The 19,418-nt window shown below is 35.4% G+C and overlaps 1 protein-coding gene across 6 annotated transcripts in view; it reads left to right on the top strand.

The window, feature by feature from the left end:
• MAP4K5 (mitogen-activated protein kinase kinase kinase kinase 5) overlaps positions 1-19,059 on the top strand; it is a 111,987-nt gene extending 92,928 nt beyond the window's left edge. For 5 of the 6 annotated variants that reach the window (XM_054530655.2, XM_063715841.1, XM_054530654.2 and 2 more), the window contains 9 exons: positions 1,595-1,709; positions 2,070-2,128; positions 4,398-4,501; positions 4,888-5,065; positions 8,268-8,336; positions 8,773-8,865; positions 11,562-11,632; positions 14,353-14,408; positions 17,432-19,059. In XM_054530655.2, the coding sequence (XP_054386630.1) occupies positions 1,595-1,709; positions 2,070-2,128; positions 4,398-4,501; positions 4,888-5,065; positions 8,268-8,336; positions 8,773-8,865; positions 11,562-11,632; positions 14,353-14,408; positions 17,432-17,519 (833 nt within the window). In that variant the 3' untranslated portion in view covers positions 17,520-19,059. The remainder of the gene's footprint in view (positions 1-1,594; positions 1,710-2,069; positions 2,129-4,397; positions 4,502-4,887; positions 5,066-8,267; positions 8,337-8,772; positions 8,866-11,561; positions 11,633-14,352; positions 14,409-17,431) is intronic. The other variant, XM_054530656.2, reaches the window with a different exon arrangement.
• The last annotated feature ends 359 nt before the right edge of the window (positions 19,060-19,418 follow it).

Raw genomic sequence — 19,418 nt, 5'->3', positions numbered from 1 at the left:
TTAATTATAAAATGAGGATGATGGGGTAACAGTACAGCCTTATGAGGTTGTGAGAGTTAAATGAGGAGTGCTTAGTAAACTGTAGAGTCTTATACAGGTGTTTGCTGGTGAAATTCATGTTGTTCTGGACACATATTAACTATCTTGGACTGATTCTTTAAGGTCTTCTGAACAAGATTCCAGGGTAATCTAATTTTATTCTTTCTTGGTTATTATTAGGGGTGAATGGGTGGGTAGGTGGTGTTTTAGGCTTTTTTTTTTTTTAATTCTTACCTATGAAAAAAGTATTTTCTTATATTTTAGATTTAAATGACTACCAAGAAGTTTGCTGATTGCTTTCATTTTGGTAGTAGAGTACAAGATAGTTAATTATTATTTCTCTCTAGTAGAGATTTTGTAAGAATCTGTATATTTGAGCTAATAACACTGTTTATGGAGAGCATATTATTTGATTGTGTGTTAAATGGCTTCTAAAAAGCTGGAGTCCTCAAAAGAACATTTAATATCTTTTAATTATGCTTCCCCAAAATCTTTTTTACTTTTGTTTGGTAAAATATTAATATGTTAATATTTTATATTACTGTTATGAAAATAAAGCCAATTCTGTTTGAGTTGACAATTATGAATTGTATACATATAAACTTAACTTTTCTCTAACTCTCTTACTGCTTATCCCTACTCATACTTGTCTTTGGAAATAAGCTTAAAAATTACACAGGTTACATCTTAGATAGCAACGCCCAATAGGAGGCATGTACATGTGTGTTTAGCTGCCTGGCTAGCTGGGTAGCAAACTATGTAGATTGGGGAAATGGAGAAAGGAAGGGTGTTTAATGTTTAGGCAGAATATTTCTGTTCTGAGAAAATACAGAGAATTTTGTTGAGGATAAAACTGTGTATATGTGTGTGTGTATATGTATGTTTTCTAATAATAAAAAGATAAATATTGTTTTGTATTGTTATATTATACCGTATATAATAAGAAATCAGATGATGTTTACCATATCCATCCCTCTTACTTAATACAGACATATTTTTTATTATATGGAATTGTAGCCCTGTTATCCTTGTATCATGGCTTATAATATTGGTTGGTTTTACTTTTTTAAGTATTTCAATCTGTTAAATTTAAGACTTCATTTACAATGATTTTTAATCTAAGGTAATTTGCTAAGTTATTGATAAATAGGTCTGTCCCAGAGAAATAATAATATAGCTTTATAGAATTTTCCATCTTGTATTAAAATAATCACATGGACGTCATTGTAACTCAGTCCATACCATAAGATTTTGTACAACAATTTCTTTTTATGTGCTGGCATCATTAAGGTTTAGTCTGCCCAGATCACCTATTAGTACCTAATTTATATATTCTGAATTAAAATTATCTGTTAATTTAAAAAACATTTTATCTATTGTTTTTCAAAATAGTATTAACTGAGGGTTTTTTTGTGTGTGTTTTTCTGTTTTGCTTGGCTTTTTGAACATTACTGGACTCCTCGTTTTAGAAGGTAATTATGTTTTCTTTTTCTCGAAAATTGTATTTCTCTGCTGTAAATGATTCTTAAAAAGGTAACTTATTTTTCTTTTATAGGAAAAACCTTTCAGCTCTACTCTCACAATCTTATAGCTTTGTTTGAACATGCCAAAAAACCAGGATTAGCTGCCCATATTCAAACTCACAGGTTTCCAGACCGAATACTACCAAGGTACAAAATATCATTTTGATTCTACTGAATGAGGGGAATTAGTGTTTATTTTTAAAATAGCCCGTATTTCTTGCCCAGTAAAAAACTATGTCTTAAATTTTCAAAGGTAGTTTACACTAAAGTGTATTATATCTGGAAAAGCTGAATGTTTTCTGAACTTGACCATGAGAATCAACTGTGGAAGTTTTGTAATACAGACTGTCAGGCCCTTCCTCAGTCCTATAAGATGAAATAGTGTGGAGTTAGGATCCAAGACAGTTTTTTAAACTCCTTTCTGTCTGATTCTGATGCAACTGATTTACAAATCATTGTGTTGTAACCACTACTGTAGAGTGCATTTATATTGTCTTATGTTTTCAGAAAATTCGCTTTAACAACAAAGATTCCTGATACAAAGGGCTGCCACAAATGTTGCATAGGTGAGTAAATGGTATTTCTTAAACTGAATGGTTAGAACTTTTAACATCTTTAAAATTATCTGAAGAGTCGTATGGAATCAAATAGGAAGGAGGATAGGTTTTTAAAATTTGTTTTTAGTAAGAAGTTAAGCTGCCATTGAAGTACAAGAATATAGACAGACATGGCATAGAAATGCTTAGAGATAATAACCTTAGCGTTTTCTCAGAGCATAGTGTTCCTAGAGTTTTTTAACCATAGTCCCTGAGGCTGTATCTTTGCTAATATTCTAACTTTCATTTATTTAATATTTGCCATCTACCAGTTACCACCCATGTTTTATGAACATGTTTACAGGAGTTGAGCCAACTATGCAGTTAGAGGGAACAGTTCACGCAAGGACACCCTCACTTATGATACCAGTTGCAAGTTAGGGGATTCCCAAAACTACCCCCAGAATAAAAAAATTCACTAGAAGGTATCACGGAACTGGAAGCAGTTATACTCATAGTTACAATTACAATTTAGAACAGGGAAAGAATATAGATTAAAATCATTACCGTTTAGAACAGGGAAAGAATATAGATTAAAATCAGCCAAGGGAAGAAGTACATAGGGCAGAGTCCAGGAAAAATACCAAACATGGAGCTTCTGTTGTCCTCTCCCTGTGGTTAATGGATGGCGTTACTTTTCCAGCATTGGTATGTGGCAGTACACACAACCATTGCCAACCACAAGCTTATTCGAGCCTCAATGTCCAGAGTTTTTATTGGGGCTTCATCACAAAGGCATGATTGATTGACCACCTTGCTGATCTCAGTATGCAGCCCCGCTAGAGGTCATCTGATGTTACATGACCCAAAGCCCCCACCCAAAATCACATTTTTTGTATTTCTGGCATGACCAGCCCTCACATTAAGACTATCTAGTGTGGCCAGTCCCCACCCTGAATCATTATTGTTATATTATCCAGTGACCAGAGTCCCCCAGACAAAGACAGTCCTGTCAAGCATGACATTCCAAAGGCTTAGCAATTACCTCCCAGAAGCAGGACAGACCAGACCTCTTTTTGGGTGAGGTTAAGTTCTTTACTACATAATTATCTCATTTAACCCTTAAACAACTCCATAATACTGATTGTGTCACTAGTAAGTAACAGAACTTAGGAATCAGATTCAGGTTCAATGACTTCAGATCTTAAGTTCCTAACTTCCTATTTATTCTTTTGTTTGATCAATGAATTTACACATTGATCTTTGTGCCACATAATAGTTTCACAGCATAGTCCATACTGTAAAACAAAAATGTTTAACCACAAATGTGCTATAAATATAAGCATACTGTATGATTATTTTTCTAGGGAGAATCATGTCAATATCTATTATCAGATTCCCAAGATCTGTGATGCACAAAAGGCCTAGAAGCTTACAATCTAAGATAAAAACTCATAAATACTACTTTAGAGTGTAATGCAAATAACTATTCTTATAATCAATGATTTTAATTATTAATGGAAATCAAATTTGGGAGAAGGAAAGAGCAATATGAATTTTTATAGATTTGAGTCAAGGAGATTACATCATGGTAAATTAATACATACAAGATGAATTATTTTCATCTTAAGTAGACATCTGTACACTGCTCTACCAAAACGAGGTGCATTTTAGTTGCCTCCTAGACCTTGTCAGAACTTATTCTTTAATTGAGTTTACTAAGAAACAGCTTTTTGGGGAGGCCAAGATGGGAAGATCGGTTGAGTCTAGGAGTTCAAGACCAGCCTGGGCAACATAGTGAGACCCCCATCTATTAAAAAAAAAATTGAAAAATTAGCTGGGCATGGTGGCATACACCTATAGTCTCTGCTACTCAGGAGGCTGATGTGGGAGGATTGCTTGAGCCTGGGAGGTTGAGGCTGCAGTTAGCTATTACTGTGCCACTGCATTCTAGCCTGAATGACAGAGCAAGATCCTGTCTCTTTAAAAAGAAAGAAGGAGGATGGGAGGGAGTGAGGAAGGGAAAAAAACAGCTTTTTAGGTTGCATATTAGGTTGTTATTGTGCTTGTAAAAAGTTCTTATATTTAAGAACCTAGTATATGAAAGTTGTTTAGAAGTAAACATATATAATTTAAAATTGAGATAAGAAAGTAAAACGGAAAAGGCAATGAAGCCAAAAGAAAAGACACAGTCTTTTTTTATTTTCTGCCCACTCTTGTCATCCTGGTTAACAGATACAATGAAAGTATTCAGTATTTTGAGTGTGTCTGGGTTTTTTGTTTGTTTATTTCTTTCCAGTCAGAAACCCTTACACGGGACATAAATACCTCTGTGGAGCTTTACAGTCTGGAATTGTTTTACTTCAGTGGTATGAGCCAATGCAGAAATTCATGTTGATAAAGGTATATATTATTGTGTTCACATTTTTCTCCTTTAGAAAACACTAGTGTATAACTGAAGCTAAAATGAGCAGATCCCAATACTACTATCTAGGGTCAGAACATTTATAGTTATTTGTAGTTGTTTATTTGATTTAGGGGTTTTTGTGTTCTTAGGATTTACTCTTTAACTGATATTAACAAACTTCCAGAAGTCATAAAGATTAATATGGCTAATTATCTAAAACACATTTTTATAGAACATTCATCCTTCTTATCATCTTAGAGGTAATCCTTTTTAGAACTAGATAAATGAAGAAGATGGGAGTCTTTCTTTTGACTTTATTCAACAGTGGTATGAATGGGGAGTTTGTTTCTGAATTATGGCTCTATTGTTTATTTTTTTGCAGCACTTTGATTTTCCTTTGCCAAGTCCTTTGAATGTTTTTGAAATGCTGGTGATACCAGAACAGGAATACCCTATGGTCTGTGTAGCTATTAGCAAAGGCACTGAATTGAATCAGGTAGTTCAGTTTGAGACAATCAATTTGAACTCTGCATCTTCATGGTTTACAGAAATTGGTGCAGGTAAGTATTTTTTACCTTACGTTAGAATATTGACATTTTTGCCTATAAAAGAAGCAAAACACCAGTGTGGGCTCTTTTAAATATTCAAAACATAGTTTCCCAAGTAAGCCCATAGAATCGTGTACATATATTTATGATCTCTATTTGCCAGAGGTAGTTTGATACAAATTATTTAAACAAAGGAAATTTTTAATGATTCCTGACAGTGAAAAGTCTTAGTTCTCACCAGTGAATCTTTGGACTTGCTAAGTAAATACATTTTCTAAGCAGTTCTTAAAATTGTATCAACTTCTCAAGCAAAGAGCTTCACTTATCCTGTTTTATCCTGTCTTCCCCGCTCACTTCTTAGAATCAGTGAATGTGGCTTTCAGACCTGAATAGAAGCTTCTTAGGTGTTGCTTCCGAGCCTTTCCTTTTAAATCAGACATATCTCAGTGAAAGATCTGAAAAAAATGGGAAGTTTATTCCTAGACTTTAAAATTAGAACAAATCATTCAATAAATCATTTTTTAAATCTGCGTAATATGTGAAGTGGGTGGGGTGGGGCCTCCATTTTGCTAGTTTCCTGTTTGTTGTGCTGGTGTATTTGGTCATTTATAATCCAGGTTTATTAGGCCATTTTTACATATGCCAAGCAAGTTTTAGTTACGGCTATTTCATTACTCACCACTGTTGTATTCTTACCGCCTTTTGAAGAAGTCTGTTACATATATTATAAGTTTGATGCTTTAATGCTTCTTATTAAATAACCTTTGGCGTTTGATCATTTGTAGGCTAAGCTACAAGAACTCATTATAATATAGAACCTACACTAAATTCACTTTCAACATAAGAATCAGTATGAACCAGTGATACCCTGGTAAATGTCTAACAACAGGCTCTTGAGGTGCAACCATTTATTAGAGTTGCCTATTTTTGTGGTACAAATACTCCACCCATGGCCAATTTCAAACTACCAACCTGATGTCATTTGGCTCACAAAATTCCTGAAAGTTTAACTCAGTACAAGCCAGCTCCAGCATGCACTGGTCTATAAAACGTACTCTTTATGGAAGAGGTCACATTATGTAGCCTTCTACCTCCACCTGCACTCTGCCTTTTAAGTCTATTGATCAATGCTTTAGGTTGAGTTGGGTGTATGCCTGCTGTTACAGCTAACAGAAAGGTACAAATGAGTTTATCGTGAGATATAAACTGCCCAAATAGAAATATTTCCCCAGGCTGGGCACAGTGGCTCACACCTATAATCCCAGCACTTTGGGAGGCCAAAGTGGGTGGATCACCTGAGGTCAGGAGTTCGAGACCAGCCTGACCAACATGGTAAAACCCCATCTCTACTAAAAATACAAATTTAGCCGGGCGTGGTGGTGCATGTCTGTAATCCCAGCTACTCGGGAGGCTGAGGCAGGAGAATCGCATGAACCTGGAAGGCAGAGGTTGCAGTGAGCCGAGATTGCACCATTGCACTCCAGCCTGGGCAACAAGAACGAAACTCCATCTCAAAAAAAAAAAGAAAGAAAGAAATATTTCCCTGTTCTTATTGCTCAAAGGAAAGGTTATGGATCAATTTATTTAAAGACAAGTTTTGGCTGACAGCCCAACTTTTTTTTTTTTTGCTCATTAGCATGGTATAAAGCAGGTCATTTAATACAACTATCTAATGTATATTTGCGACCGCTTTCTTCTGGATGATATATTAGAAGGTTATATTGTTCAAGGCAAGAGTTCAGTGAGTCCTGTTTTTGAGTTTTGGGGTATGTTTGAGTTTGCGTTTTTTTGTTTTGTTTTGTTTTGTTTTTTGAGAGTTTTGTTGTTCGCTTTGTTTTTTAATGCCTGAGGTATGCTATTCTACCTACTTTTAACCTTGTCTTGGCTAAAATTAAAGCAGACCCCCAACTACTGTCTAGCCTGGGGTCAAGGCTGTTTAAAGACCCAGATTACTTCCTGAGGGAGTAAAGACCCAAATTACTGCCTGAGGGTAATCATTGAGGTCACCTTCAGGCAGAGGTGAGGCAATCTTTCTAGTCCAGCACTTTGTCCTCATTAGGTTTCCCCATTTTTACAAGTGATTTGTTAATCCAACTCCCAGCTGTGTTCATTGTTGAACAAACAGGCTATGCCTTGAACTGGCAAGTTATAACATTAAAATAAACTCCTATTCAAGACTCTTTTAGGCTCAGTCTGATTTATTATTGCTGTATCCTTATCTCCAAGGATGGTGCTTAGCATATGGTCAGCACTCAGTAAATATCTGTTGAATGAATGCCTGAACATAGAGTAGCTAAGAAAAACTATTTTTGAAGTGTTACCTGAGGGACAGTTTATCGATTCTGTAGATCTGGATTCTTCACCATGTATAAGCTTTAGAAGGTCCACAAACACCCCAAAATATTATATAAAATTCTGTGTTTATGTTTGAATGTGCAATGTTCAAGGGAGACAATGCATAGGCTTCCCAAAGAGGTATAGTTAAGAAGGACTGCTCTAAATAATCTAAAATCTTTTCTTAGATTCAGCTAGACCATTCAAACAATCTGAGTGCTTAAAATGCGTTGTTTTATCAAAAATTTTTTAATGTTATTACATCTATCAGCAGATGTTAGAGGCAGCCCTTTAAATATCAGAGTTGTATCCTGCAAAGATGTTCTTGACAATATTGTTCATTATGTTACTCAGTGTCCTCTTTGTAAAAGAACTCCCACCCACCTGTAAACACATACCTATACCAGGAAAATTTCTGTCTTATTATAGATTCATTAATCCTGTGCCCTTTTGAATCACTGGCGTATTTTTAATTTAGTTTTGCTGTGATTCACCCAACTGATCTTGTTTCTATCTCCCATTGGCTATATAAAATGTAGAGCAAAATCTAGTCGTTGTATATAGCATGCATGTTACTTTTCCTCCTCATATTTTACCTTTGCTTCATTTTATTTTTGTAACTCACCTTTGTAGATCTAGCTGAGGCATTAATTAAAGGCAATACTGAGGTTTTTTTCAGCTGAGTTAGCCATGCTTAGGACATATTTGTCCTCTTAAATTGATTTACATGCATTTTTTGAAAGATAACATCACAAAATATAAATTCTGTGTTAAATTTCAAAGATCAATTTTAAGTCACAGCAAAAGTCAGAATTTATGTTTATTTTCTAGGCTCTAGGTTTTAAAAGTATAATTGTAACCTTGTTTTTTACTCCCTAAGGCAGCCAGCAGTTAGATTCCATTCATGTAACACAGTTGGAGAGAGATACCGTTTTAGTGTGTTTAGACAGTAAGTACTATTTTTAATTTTATTTTGAGTATACTACTTGATAAAGCAATTTTTTTATTCTGTTAAACCATAATTCAAGATTTTTATTATTTTAACTAAAAATGTTACTTATGTGTAATTTGTAAGGAAAAAAAATCACCTCTTATGGCTAAATAGTTGAGCACCAAGGTAGCCATTTTTAAAGAAGCATGCATTTTTAAAAATGAGAGTGTAAATATTCAGTATATACTATATAAAAAATAATAGCAGAATTGCCATTTACCGATGGAGGCATTCTTACAGTATTTTTTGCCATTTGGCATACTTGACTCAAGATAAATAGTTGAACTTTATTAAGAATATTATTTGATATCCATGTAAAATCCACATATATCAAGTTACATTTATTTTAGCAGATTTGCATGTCCAGTCTTGACTTGTTTTTTTTTTTTTTAAGAATTTGTAAAAATTGTAAATCTACAAGGAAAATTAAAATCAAGTAAGAAACTGGCCTCTGAGTTAAGTTTTGATTTTCGCATTGAATCTGTAGGTAAGTCTCCTTTTTTTCATAAATCAGTTTGCGATACTTACGATTATTAAAATTCATTCTGTACTTAGGGTTGTCTAGACCAGCACTGTCTCACAGAAATTTCTGTAAAGGTAGAAATGTTCTACGCCTGTAATCCCAGCACTTTGGGAGGCCAAGGTGGGTGGATCACAAGGTCAGGAGTTCGAGACCAGCCTGGCCAACATGGAGAAACCCCGTCTCTACTAAAAATACTAAAATTAGCCAGGCGTGCTGGCGGGTACCTGTAATCCCAACTACTTGGGAGGCTGAGGCAGGAGAATCGCTTGAACCTGGGAGGCGGAGGTTGCAGTGAGCTGAGATCATGCCATTGCACTCCAGCCTGGGCAACAAGAGCAAGAAAAAAAAAAAAAGATAGAAATGTTCTCTATCTGTGCTCTTAAATACAGTAGTGATTAAACATATATGGCTATTAAGCACCTGAAACATGATTAGTGCTACATTTTCATTTTTTTAGATTTTAATTCAAATTTTAATGTAAATAACAACATGTGGCTTCTTGCTCTCATATTGCACAGTGCAGGTTCAGACCATCATAAATCTTTTATTGTTTCCTGAATATTTAAAACTTATAATCATTTTTAACATTTCTGTTCATTATTCCCTTTGCTGCATTAAGTGAATTATACTTCCCCCAATTCTTTCCCAATCAGGAAGGTATTTGTGTGATGTGATAACAGTGTTAGATATGCCATGATTCTTTGCCATGTAAGATTCTGGGTGGTGTGTGTTGATATTACTGCTTTTGGATCTATTTTTATATAAATAGCTAGTTCTCACAGGACTTATAAACTTTTATGCCATTTAATTTGCTTCCTTGTCAATGAATGTTTTACTCTCTAATACTCTTTGGTTTTATGATGAAAATTATTACAGTTTATTATTGTTTGCATGCTCATTGATCATATGTCATTATTTTCCCCAGGAGTGACAGAACTTGTGAAAAAAATGATGAGTGGAAACATTTTTAAACATTTCATGATATGATTCTACCATAAATCAAAGGCACTAAAATGAAGTTGGCAATTTTTATTTGGGCCATAAAAAATAACATGTACTTTATAATTACATATTTTTAAAAACACGATTTTCATTACTTAGACAGTTTTTTATTTTTAAAAAACATTTTAATATGTATTTCTCAATTGGAGTTTTACCCACAAAATATGTTTGTGCCTCTGTGTGACATTTTACATGAAAATAGTTTGTTTATGATTGGGAAATTTAATTTATTAAAGCAGAAAACCTAAACTTTCTGTAAATATCAGGACAAAAGAAATTTTGGAAACTAGTTTGTTCTTTTACTCCTTATATTACATGCCAATTTGGATTTAATATTTTTGAGAGAGATTCTGACATAGGAATCCTTAATTCCTCTTCACTTTCATTGAAACACACTGATACCTCAACTTTTTCAGATGTGCCAAATTATCTTCATAATTTTAATTGTTACACAAAAGTTTGTTCCTCCTAGGCTACCGTCTTTTCTTGCCAGTAAATCTTGGAATAATTACAAGAATCCTCCTGGGGAAAAAAAAATGCCTTTACAACACCTCTTAAAAATAAAATCAGTAACTAGGTTTTTTATTTGTCACAGTTAGTGAAACACGTGTGATTTGTCATTGTCAAATACTTTTATTTTTATTGAGCTTAATTATGTTCCCAGAACATTCTTACATTAACTTTTTACAAAAAGTTAATAGTCTAATAAAAACAATTAATTTTCAGTTACTTTCCTCCATCACTTTTAATTATGCTTTTCTAACTCTATCTCTAATACTTACTTATAATGGTTAAATACTAAGAATTTTATGTAAGAATTGACTCACAGATCCTAAATATTCAATGTGTGGTTAAATGTTGGATTGTGGGGCAGGTTTATTTTATTTTATTTTTTATTTATTTATTTTGTTTGAGACGGAGTCTCGCTCTGTCACCCAAGCTGGAGTGAAGTGACGTGATCTCGGCTCACTGCAGCCTCCACCTCTGGGGTTCAAGCAATTCTCCTGTTTCAGCATCCTGAGTAGCTGGGGCTACAGGCGCAGGCCACCACACCTGGCTAATTTTTGCATTTTTGTAGAGACGGGGTTTCACCATACTGGTCAGGCTGGTCTCCATCTCCTGACCTCAGGTGATCCACCCACCTCGGCCTCCCAAAGTGCTGAGATTACAGGGATGAGCCACTGCGCCCAGCCAGGTTTGTTTTTTAAAATTTCTTTTGTTACAGGGAAAATGTGAACATAAATAAAAAATGCTTGTTTAAAGCTACTTCTGAATATGTAACAGTATTTAAACAACAACAATGCTTTTAATGCAAAAACCCAGTTATATATGTTTTTATGATTTTATTCATTTACGACGAGATACACTGTATGAAAGAAACGAATATGCCAACATCCACCTTATCAGAAGTTAGTTCATGTTTAAATGAACGGCTTTTATATATATGTATCTTTGAAGACTTGCATAACCCTACCTCAGTAAATTACTTGAACTTAGGTATGTCTTAGCCACAAAAATGTTGGGAAATCGTGGTCTAGACAGTGGAATCTTGCACTAGACACTTGAATAGGCTTATATTATTTATTAAAAGTAGGGAAAATTTATAGTGAAATGCTCTGTGGTTTATATTAGTTTCACTTCTCCCTTATCATTTTTAGTATGCCTTCAAGACAGTGTGTTGGCTTTCTGGAAACATGGGATGCAGGGTAAAAGCTTCAAGTCAGATGAGGTAAGCCTTCTCAGATTACCTCCACTGACTCCCACTAACAATTTTAAATGTCAAAGCACTCATTTTATGCATTTCCTCTCTGAACCTACATTACGGTGTTTAGTGCTTTTAATGCTATGAACTGGTAGAACAAAAAAGCCAGTATTTTCCCTTCAACTATGTTCACTTTTGTATCATAGTTCAAAATTCTCAGTGGCCACCAGGAATTGTGAAATATAAGTTCACACAATTTCATTTATCTAATTTGTAATTTGTAAATATGGTTGCTAAGCTTGTAAAACTTTTCTAAATTTGATAAGTGTTTTCCATAATCTATAAATATCTGGCTTCTTTTTAAATATATTTTAAAATCTAAATTAATACATAGTGGAGCATAAGAATAAGGGAAATCTAAGAAAATTGACTCGTTTAGTAACTATTGAGTACCAACTATGTTCAAGACACTATTATTGTAAATAATATCGAACTCTAAATAATACCTACTGTGTTCCAGGCACTTTACAAATATTTGCTTATTTCAGGCTCAAAATAATCCAGTAGAGGTAGATACTATTCATATTGCCATTTTTACAGCTACAGAGTGGTTAAGTAACTTGCCCAGAGTTATATAACTAGTGAAGTGGAAGAGTCTGGATTTGAAGGGTCTCTTTAAATCACTTCTAGCTGAGATAATTACATTTCATGCAGGAGATGGGATTTGGGCCTCCAACTTGAGGAATGAGTCCTACTAGCTAAGATAATACTAACAGAGACATTTCACATTTACGTGAATACTTGTGTGATTCTTCTAACTATGGCCTAACAAATTTGTGAACTTACTTAAAGCTCAAAAACTTCTTCTGTTTGCATTTACCTTTAGTTTTATCCACACTCTTACTTATATATAAATGAATATTCCTACCTCTTATATGAGTGCAGAATTAGAATGCTTCCAGGAGGAAATAACATAAATCAGCTGTCTTTGAATATATAAGTTTATCTAGTTACTGACACATGTCACCAAATGTCACCAAGTCCTTGCACGTGATGAAACCTACAGGCCTACATATTATCATGTGGTTAATTATTCTTAAATGCTATTTTCATTTTGTCACTCCTATGGTTAGAAATCTACAGAAGGTCCTTGTTTCTTACTGTATCAAATATTGATTCCATTTCCTAAATATCTATTTTTAACTCTTTTTTTTTTTTTTTTTGAGATGGAGTCTCACACTGTCGCCCAGGCTGGAGTGCAGTGGCACAATCTCAGCTCAGTGCAACCTCCACCTCCTGGGTTCAAGCGATTCTCCTGCCTCAGCCTCCTGAGTAGCTGGGATTACAGGCATGCACCAACACACCCAGCTAATTTTTGTATTTTTAGTAGAGACGGGATTTCACTGTGTTGGCCAGGCTGGTCTCGAACTTCTGACCTCACATGATCCACCTGCCTTGGCCTCCCAAAGTGCCGGGATTACAGGTGTGAGCCCCACACCCGGCCTATTTTTAACTCATCTTGATTATCTTTTTTTCAGCTTATGTTCTTCTCCTTCAACTTGGGCCTAGCTAAAGTCTTGACCTCTTTCATAAAGTAATAGTCATTCCAGGCACAATGATTAGAACATCTCTGAACTTAATACTCTGAAAAATCAGCTCCAACTAGTATAACACCTAATGTATTTTCTGATTCAAGCTTATTAATTCTGTTTTCCCAGGTAGACTGCAAACTCCTTGATACCAGACTTTTTTTTTTTTTAACTTATTTTATATCTACACTATCTTAGTGTGGGTTCCTCTAAAAATAGACCCTAAGACAAGGACTCAGATACAGATAGTGTATTTGGGAATAGATTCCAGAAGACAAGTGATGGAATGAGGAATGGAGAATAAAGAGGGGCAAAAAGCCAATAAAGAACACATTAATAAGCTAGTTCCCACTAAGAGCAACTGGGGCTTAATCCAGTAGGGACCACTGAGGAATGGGATAAAATACACCTCAGAATTGACTCATTTGTAGATGACAAGGCTTGAGCATTTATGCAGCAACTGCTATCCCATGTTGTTTAAGGCCTGCCCGCAGGTATACAAACTGCGGGCACTTTGGGATAGTACCTGCACATGGCTGAGCACCCTCTGCAGCTTTGTGGAAAACAGAGTATACAGGGTCTTGCTCTGTTGCCCAAGCTGGAATGCAGTGGTGCAATCATAGTTCACTGTATCCTTGAACTCCTGGGCTCAAGCGATCCTCCTACTTCAGCTTTCTGAGCAGCTAGGACTACAGGCATCCACCACTGTGCCCAGCTAAAATTTTTTAATATTTTTGTAGAGACAGGGTCTCACTGTGTTTCCCAGGCTGGTCTCAACTCCTGACCTCAAGCCTTGGCCCCCAAAGGAGCTCTGCAGTCCAACAAACCTGTATTCAAGGCTTGAGTCTACGCATTATATGAGATTGAACAACTTATTTAACCTCTTGGAGTCTTAGTTTCTTCTTCAGTGATAAGAGAATTATAATGCATATCACAAAGAGTTCTAAGTAGAGTGCCTGACCCATACTAGATGGTCCATAAATGTGGGTTCATTTCTAATAATATGCAATCAAAAAACTTACTAAAATTTCTTTTATTTGAGGAATTAAGTCTACCAAAAAATATTTATTGTGTTAATAATTGCTCTAAATTAATTTTAAATTATATTAAGGCAATATGGGGAGTAAGATGTTGCTGATAGGTATTTTTCTTTCCTAGGTTACCCAGGAGATTTCAGATGAAACAAGAGTTTTCCGCTTATTAGGATCAGACAGGTAATAGTTTGGTTGTATTAATGTAATTACCAAAGGAGTTCAAAGATCGTACTCTTAATTATACTGTCAGTCTGTAATTGTTTCAAACAAAACTCTTAGAAGCTCATTGACTTAGATAAATTTCTCTGTGTCTTTACTGAGAGAATTAGTAATATTTTAATAAGTTAACTAAGCAATCTTTTGTCAGTGTGATGATTGTTATTCTAGAGACAGTTATATTCAACTGAGACAAAATGTGTTGATACAGATGTTGATGTCCCTAGTACCATGAGAGCTATTTCAGGCCCGTTTGTCTTCATTTCTTCATGGTGTGCTGCCTTCCATTAACTATTAGGGATATGTACCTCTTGATGATATTTGCTTTTATATTAGGAAATGCCTGATTCAGTTGCTAAAGTTAATCTAAGTTAAAAAGAATTATGTGGTCTCTTTATACCCCAAATAAAAGACAAGTTGCAAAACTGTCTTCTTATGAAAAAAATGTAGTAGCTGTAGCTTTTGATTTCCAAAATCTACTGCCTACTTCTTTTTTTCTTTTTTTTTTTTAAGACGGTCTCACTCTGTCGCTCAACTGCCTACCTCTATAACTAATAAAATACCCATTCCTTCCTCTTTTCCCACCAAAAGTTGTTACTAAAGCAAAATTGGCTATAGTGGTATGCATTAGTCCTGAGACAAGGATTGGGAACCTCTGGTCTTCGGGTTCACATTGCTTAAGTTTTAGATACTTGAGGAAGGAGGGGGAAATGGAGTTATAACTCCATAAAAATTTTGAAGAGAGTTTTATAGGCGAACAGGAATTTTCAAAAAATGATGACTACCTTAGTGAATAGAAAAGGTAAGCGCACAAAGCATGGCAACTTAGTAAGTCGTCCAGCCAACAAAATGAGAATTTGAGGATCATCTGGTAAATGACTCTAGAACTAAAATGAGAGGCTCTTTGCTTCTCCAGGAAGGGCTGAGAAAAGAATTGTGGGCCGGGCGCGGTGGCTCACGCCCGTAATTCCAGCACTTTGGGAGGCCGAGGCAGGTGAATCAGCTGTCTCTACTAAAAATACAAAAAGTAGCCAGGTGTGGTGGTGTGTCCCTGTAATCCCAGCTACTCGGAAGGTTGAAGCAGGAGAATTGCTTGAACCCAGGAGGCAGAGGTTGCAGTGAGCCAAGATCGCACCACTGCACTTCAGCCTGGGCGACAGAGCAAGACTCTGTCTAAAAAAAAAAAAAAAGAATTGTGGATCATCCATTGATCCTGGTATAGATAATCCTTTAATGAGACCAAGTGTGAGAGAATTCAGCTTGGTAGAGGGTTGGCATCAGAGGCCGTTTCTCTCGGTTCCTTGTTTCTTTCTACCTACTCTGCCCAGAGCTTTGTCCATCACTTTTCCCTTCCCTGTTTGTATTCTCTGTCCACTCTATCACTATTTACTCTAAAAAAACTACTTCCTTCAGACTATTGCCTTGCTCTGCTTGTCTTCTTACATGGGCATCTCCTTGATTTTAAGATACATATCTAAACAGAGTTTTTGTTTTATCTTTACAAGTGGTTAAAAATTTATTTTGTTGCCGGGTGCGGTAACTCATGCCTGTAATCCCAGGACTTCGGAAGGCCGAGGCAGGCGGATCACCTGAGGTCAGGAGTTCGAGACCAGCCTGACCAACATGCAGAAACCCCGTCTCTGCTAAAAATACAAAAAAATAAGCCAGGCTTGATGGTGCATGCCTTTAATCCCAGCTACTCGGGAGGCTGAGGCAGGAGAATTGCTTGAACCCAGGTTGCGGAGGTTGCAGTGTGCCGAGATCACGCCATTGCACTCCAGCCTGGGCGACAAGAGCAAAACTCCATCTAAAAATAAAAAAAATAAAAAAAATATTTTGTTGCTTAAGTATAGATATTTGTGTCTAGGAAAAAAAAACTAAGCATGTCAAAATTTTAATAGCGGTTAACTCTGGGCAGTTGGATTATAAGTAATTATATTTTCCCTTTCTACTTTTCTGTAATGCGTAATATAAAGTATCTATGATTTTTTAAAAATGTTTTCATTATTAAAGTAATAACATGCTAATTATAGAAAATTCATACACTAGAAAAATAAGTGTTATGTGCAGTTTTTTTCTCCCATTCCTCCTCTAGAAACTTTTTTCTCTGTGTGGGTATATTATTTTTTATTTTGTTCTCAAACTCTCTTCCCCACAACTAAAATGTTTGGAATAGCACTTGATTTTTTTTTTTTTTTTTTTTTCCCCTATCAGTCCTTGGATTGAACTCCTTCTCCACTTTTGTTCCAGCAACTAGGGAGAGGGGCCCCATTTCATACTATTTTTAAAAAGCTATTTCAAATACCTTGAAGAACAGTTTGGACGAGTGTCTCTTAGAGTCCTATTTTATTCTCTTGGCTCTTCCTCCATCCTCTTCCTGTTAGTGTAAATCCCTAAAGTATTATATTATACCTTTTGTTGGCATAAATGAGTAAGCAAATTTTGTTCGTTGTTTTTTGTTTGAGGAGGGGTCTCGCTCTCTCACCCAGGCTGAAGTGCAGTAGCACAATCACAGTTTCCTGCATCCTCAAACTCCCTGGCTCAAGGGACCCTCCCACCTCAGCGTCCCGAGTAGCTGGGACTACAGGCGCAGGCTTCCACACCCAGCTAATTATTTTATTTTTTTGTAGAGTTGGGGTCTTGCCATCTTGCTCAAGCTGGTCTCAAACTCCTGGGCTCAAGCGATCCCCCTGCCTCAGACTCCCAAAGTTCTGGGATTACAGGTGTGAGCCACCACACCTAGCCCAGATTTTTTAGTTGGAATAAGATAATGAGACTATCCCAAAATGTCTTCAATATTTTATATTCATCAATTCTTATTGTGTTTTAAAGCTGTAAAATGTAAAGCTGAATTTGATTGTGCATCTGTGATCCTTATGTAATCTTACTGAAATGTGAACAATGATATTCTTTCCTAGTTTGATGTTAGTATTTGATGTATGAAATCTGTAGTTACTCTTAAGCCCTTTGTTTTGGTTTAATTACAGGGTTGTCGTTTTGGAAAGTAGGCCAACAGAAAATCCTACTGCACACAGCAATCTCTACATCTTGGCTGGACATGAAAATAGTTACTAAGCAACAGAAACTGATCTCAAATGACAGGAAAATGAATATACTCCATTGAAAGGAAAAATAAGGAAATTCAATACAAACTGCACTATGATTTGCTTTAACTGTTATGGGTTATATTGCAAATGATCTGTACTTTAGGGTAGAATTCAATATTTTCTGCAGCTGGAAACAGCTAGTCTATCTCTTGCCACTGTGTGGTGGTTATATCAAGTTTGCTTAATAAAAGCTATGAGACAAATAGTCCTCTAGTTCCAGGAAACACAGTCTTTTTTAAAAAAAAAAAATAATGTTTGTAACAAGGGTGCCATGGTGTTTTTAGATAACTCGTGATTATCTTAAGAGAGGTAAATTTAGTGATCATTTTATACCATGTCTTATTCCTTCTTAATGAACATAATTTGATAAATTCTCAAGCAAGGTTTTCACTTTTATATTGGCCATTCTGTATGTTTTTGTAAAATAGAATATTTAATCCTTATTTATTAATCTCTTGCTGGAGTGGTGTAATGTATCTAACTTTTAGCAAAGGAGGGTTGCAGAGCAGCTTAAATTTTTTTATAATGTATAAGAATTTTGTTTATCTTTTAAGAGTAGTGAAGTACTTTGAGTGTTGGGGGTTCAACACACACATGCAATTTTGCTTAACAAAAGTATTTTATAATACAGTTTCATACAGAATTACCTTAAAAGGGAGTCTTATGTTTTCAACTACAGATAGTTGTAAGGGATCATACAGAAGATATTGATGATAGTTGAAATATTCTTAGAAGGGGTGTGTATGTCTAGGTGTGTCTACCATGTGTATGTATTCTTGACAAGCAGTATAAAATACCTGTGATTTTTCTTTACATTAGGGATAATGCATAAAGAATTAATCTTCATATATATTATCATCCCTAATGTAGCAGGGGGAAGTATTTAATTGCCCATATGTATTTTACTTATACTATGCCAGAGAGGAAACTATAAAGTAATTACACATGTAATCTTGGGTTTTTCACATATGTAGGTATTCATTTTGAGTAGTTTAAGAAAAAAAAAATCTTTAAATGAATTGAATTCCTGATGGGATAGTATCAATAAGTATTTAAAAGCCAGTATTCTAAAAATAATAAAGGGTAGGGTTATTTTTGAGTTTGTTTTTCTTTTGCTATTGTTAATATTCAAAATTAAAGTGTTACATTGGTACCTGTTGTCTTAATGCATTTATTGAGAACAGCATTGAGATGATGAACAAGGGGTTAGCAATAGCAAACTCTATAATTATTTTGACTAATTACTTAAGAGGAAAACAGTATAAGTATCTCATTCAGTATTTAGCAATTCTGTAAAATAAGTATTATCTCTATTTTTCAGATGAGGAAATAAGGGTTTAGCAAGGTTAAGAGACCCACCCAATTTACACAGCAGGTTAGTAGTTGAGCCTGACCATGAGTCTTCTGACTCTGTTCTTTTCACTGTGCAATACGCAAACAATAAAATGTTATACAAATGGAATATAAAGTTATTTATTCTTTAAAAATGCACATATGATATGATTTCAGTAAGCGTGTGGCTGTTTATTTTGGCTATGTTAAGAATACGGGATACGGTAGATGACAGGGGGACCATCCTCAAAACAGGGGACATTTACATGATGGATAAGAAAGCCAGCACCCTCCTTTTCTTACTGAATCCTGGCAGCCAGATCTTTACCATCCCACAGTGGAATACTGAAGATCTTCTCTGTGAAATCTGCCCAATGCAAGTGAAAAGACCTCATTAAGATCTTGATGTCAGACATGTCCCGGCTAAACTGCCCAGCTAGATAACACTACAGTGAAAATCATAGTTGGCAATCCCACCATCCCACGCATTGTGTCTAGACCTTGCAGTTAGTCTTTTAGTCCTGTGCTCTTAAAA

This window comes from Pongo abelii, chromosome 15 (assembly GCF_028885655.2).
Source record: "Pongo abelii isolate AG06213 chromosome 15, NHGRI_mPonAbe1-v2.0_pri, whole genome shotgun sequence".
Taxonomy (NCBI): Eukaryota; Metazoa; Chordata; class Mammalia; order Primates; family Hominidae; genus Pongo; species Pongo abelii.
Note: the sequence above shows the minus strand (reverse complement) of the source record. Positions and strands in the feature narration are given on the sequence as shown.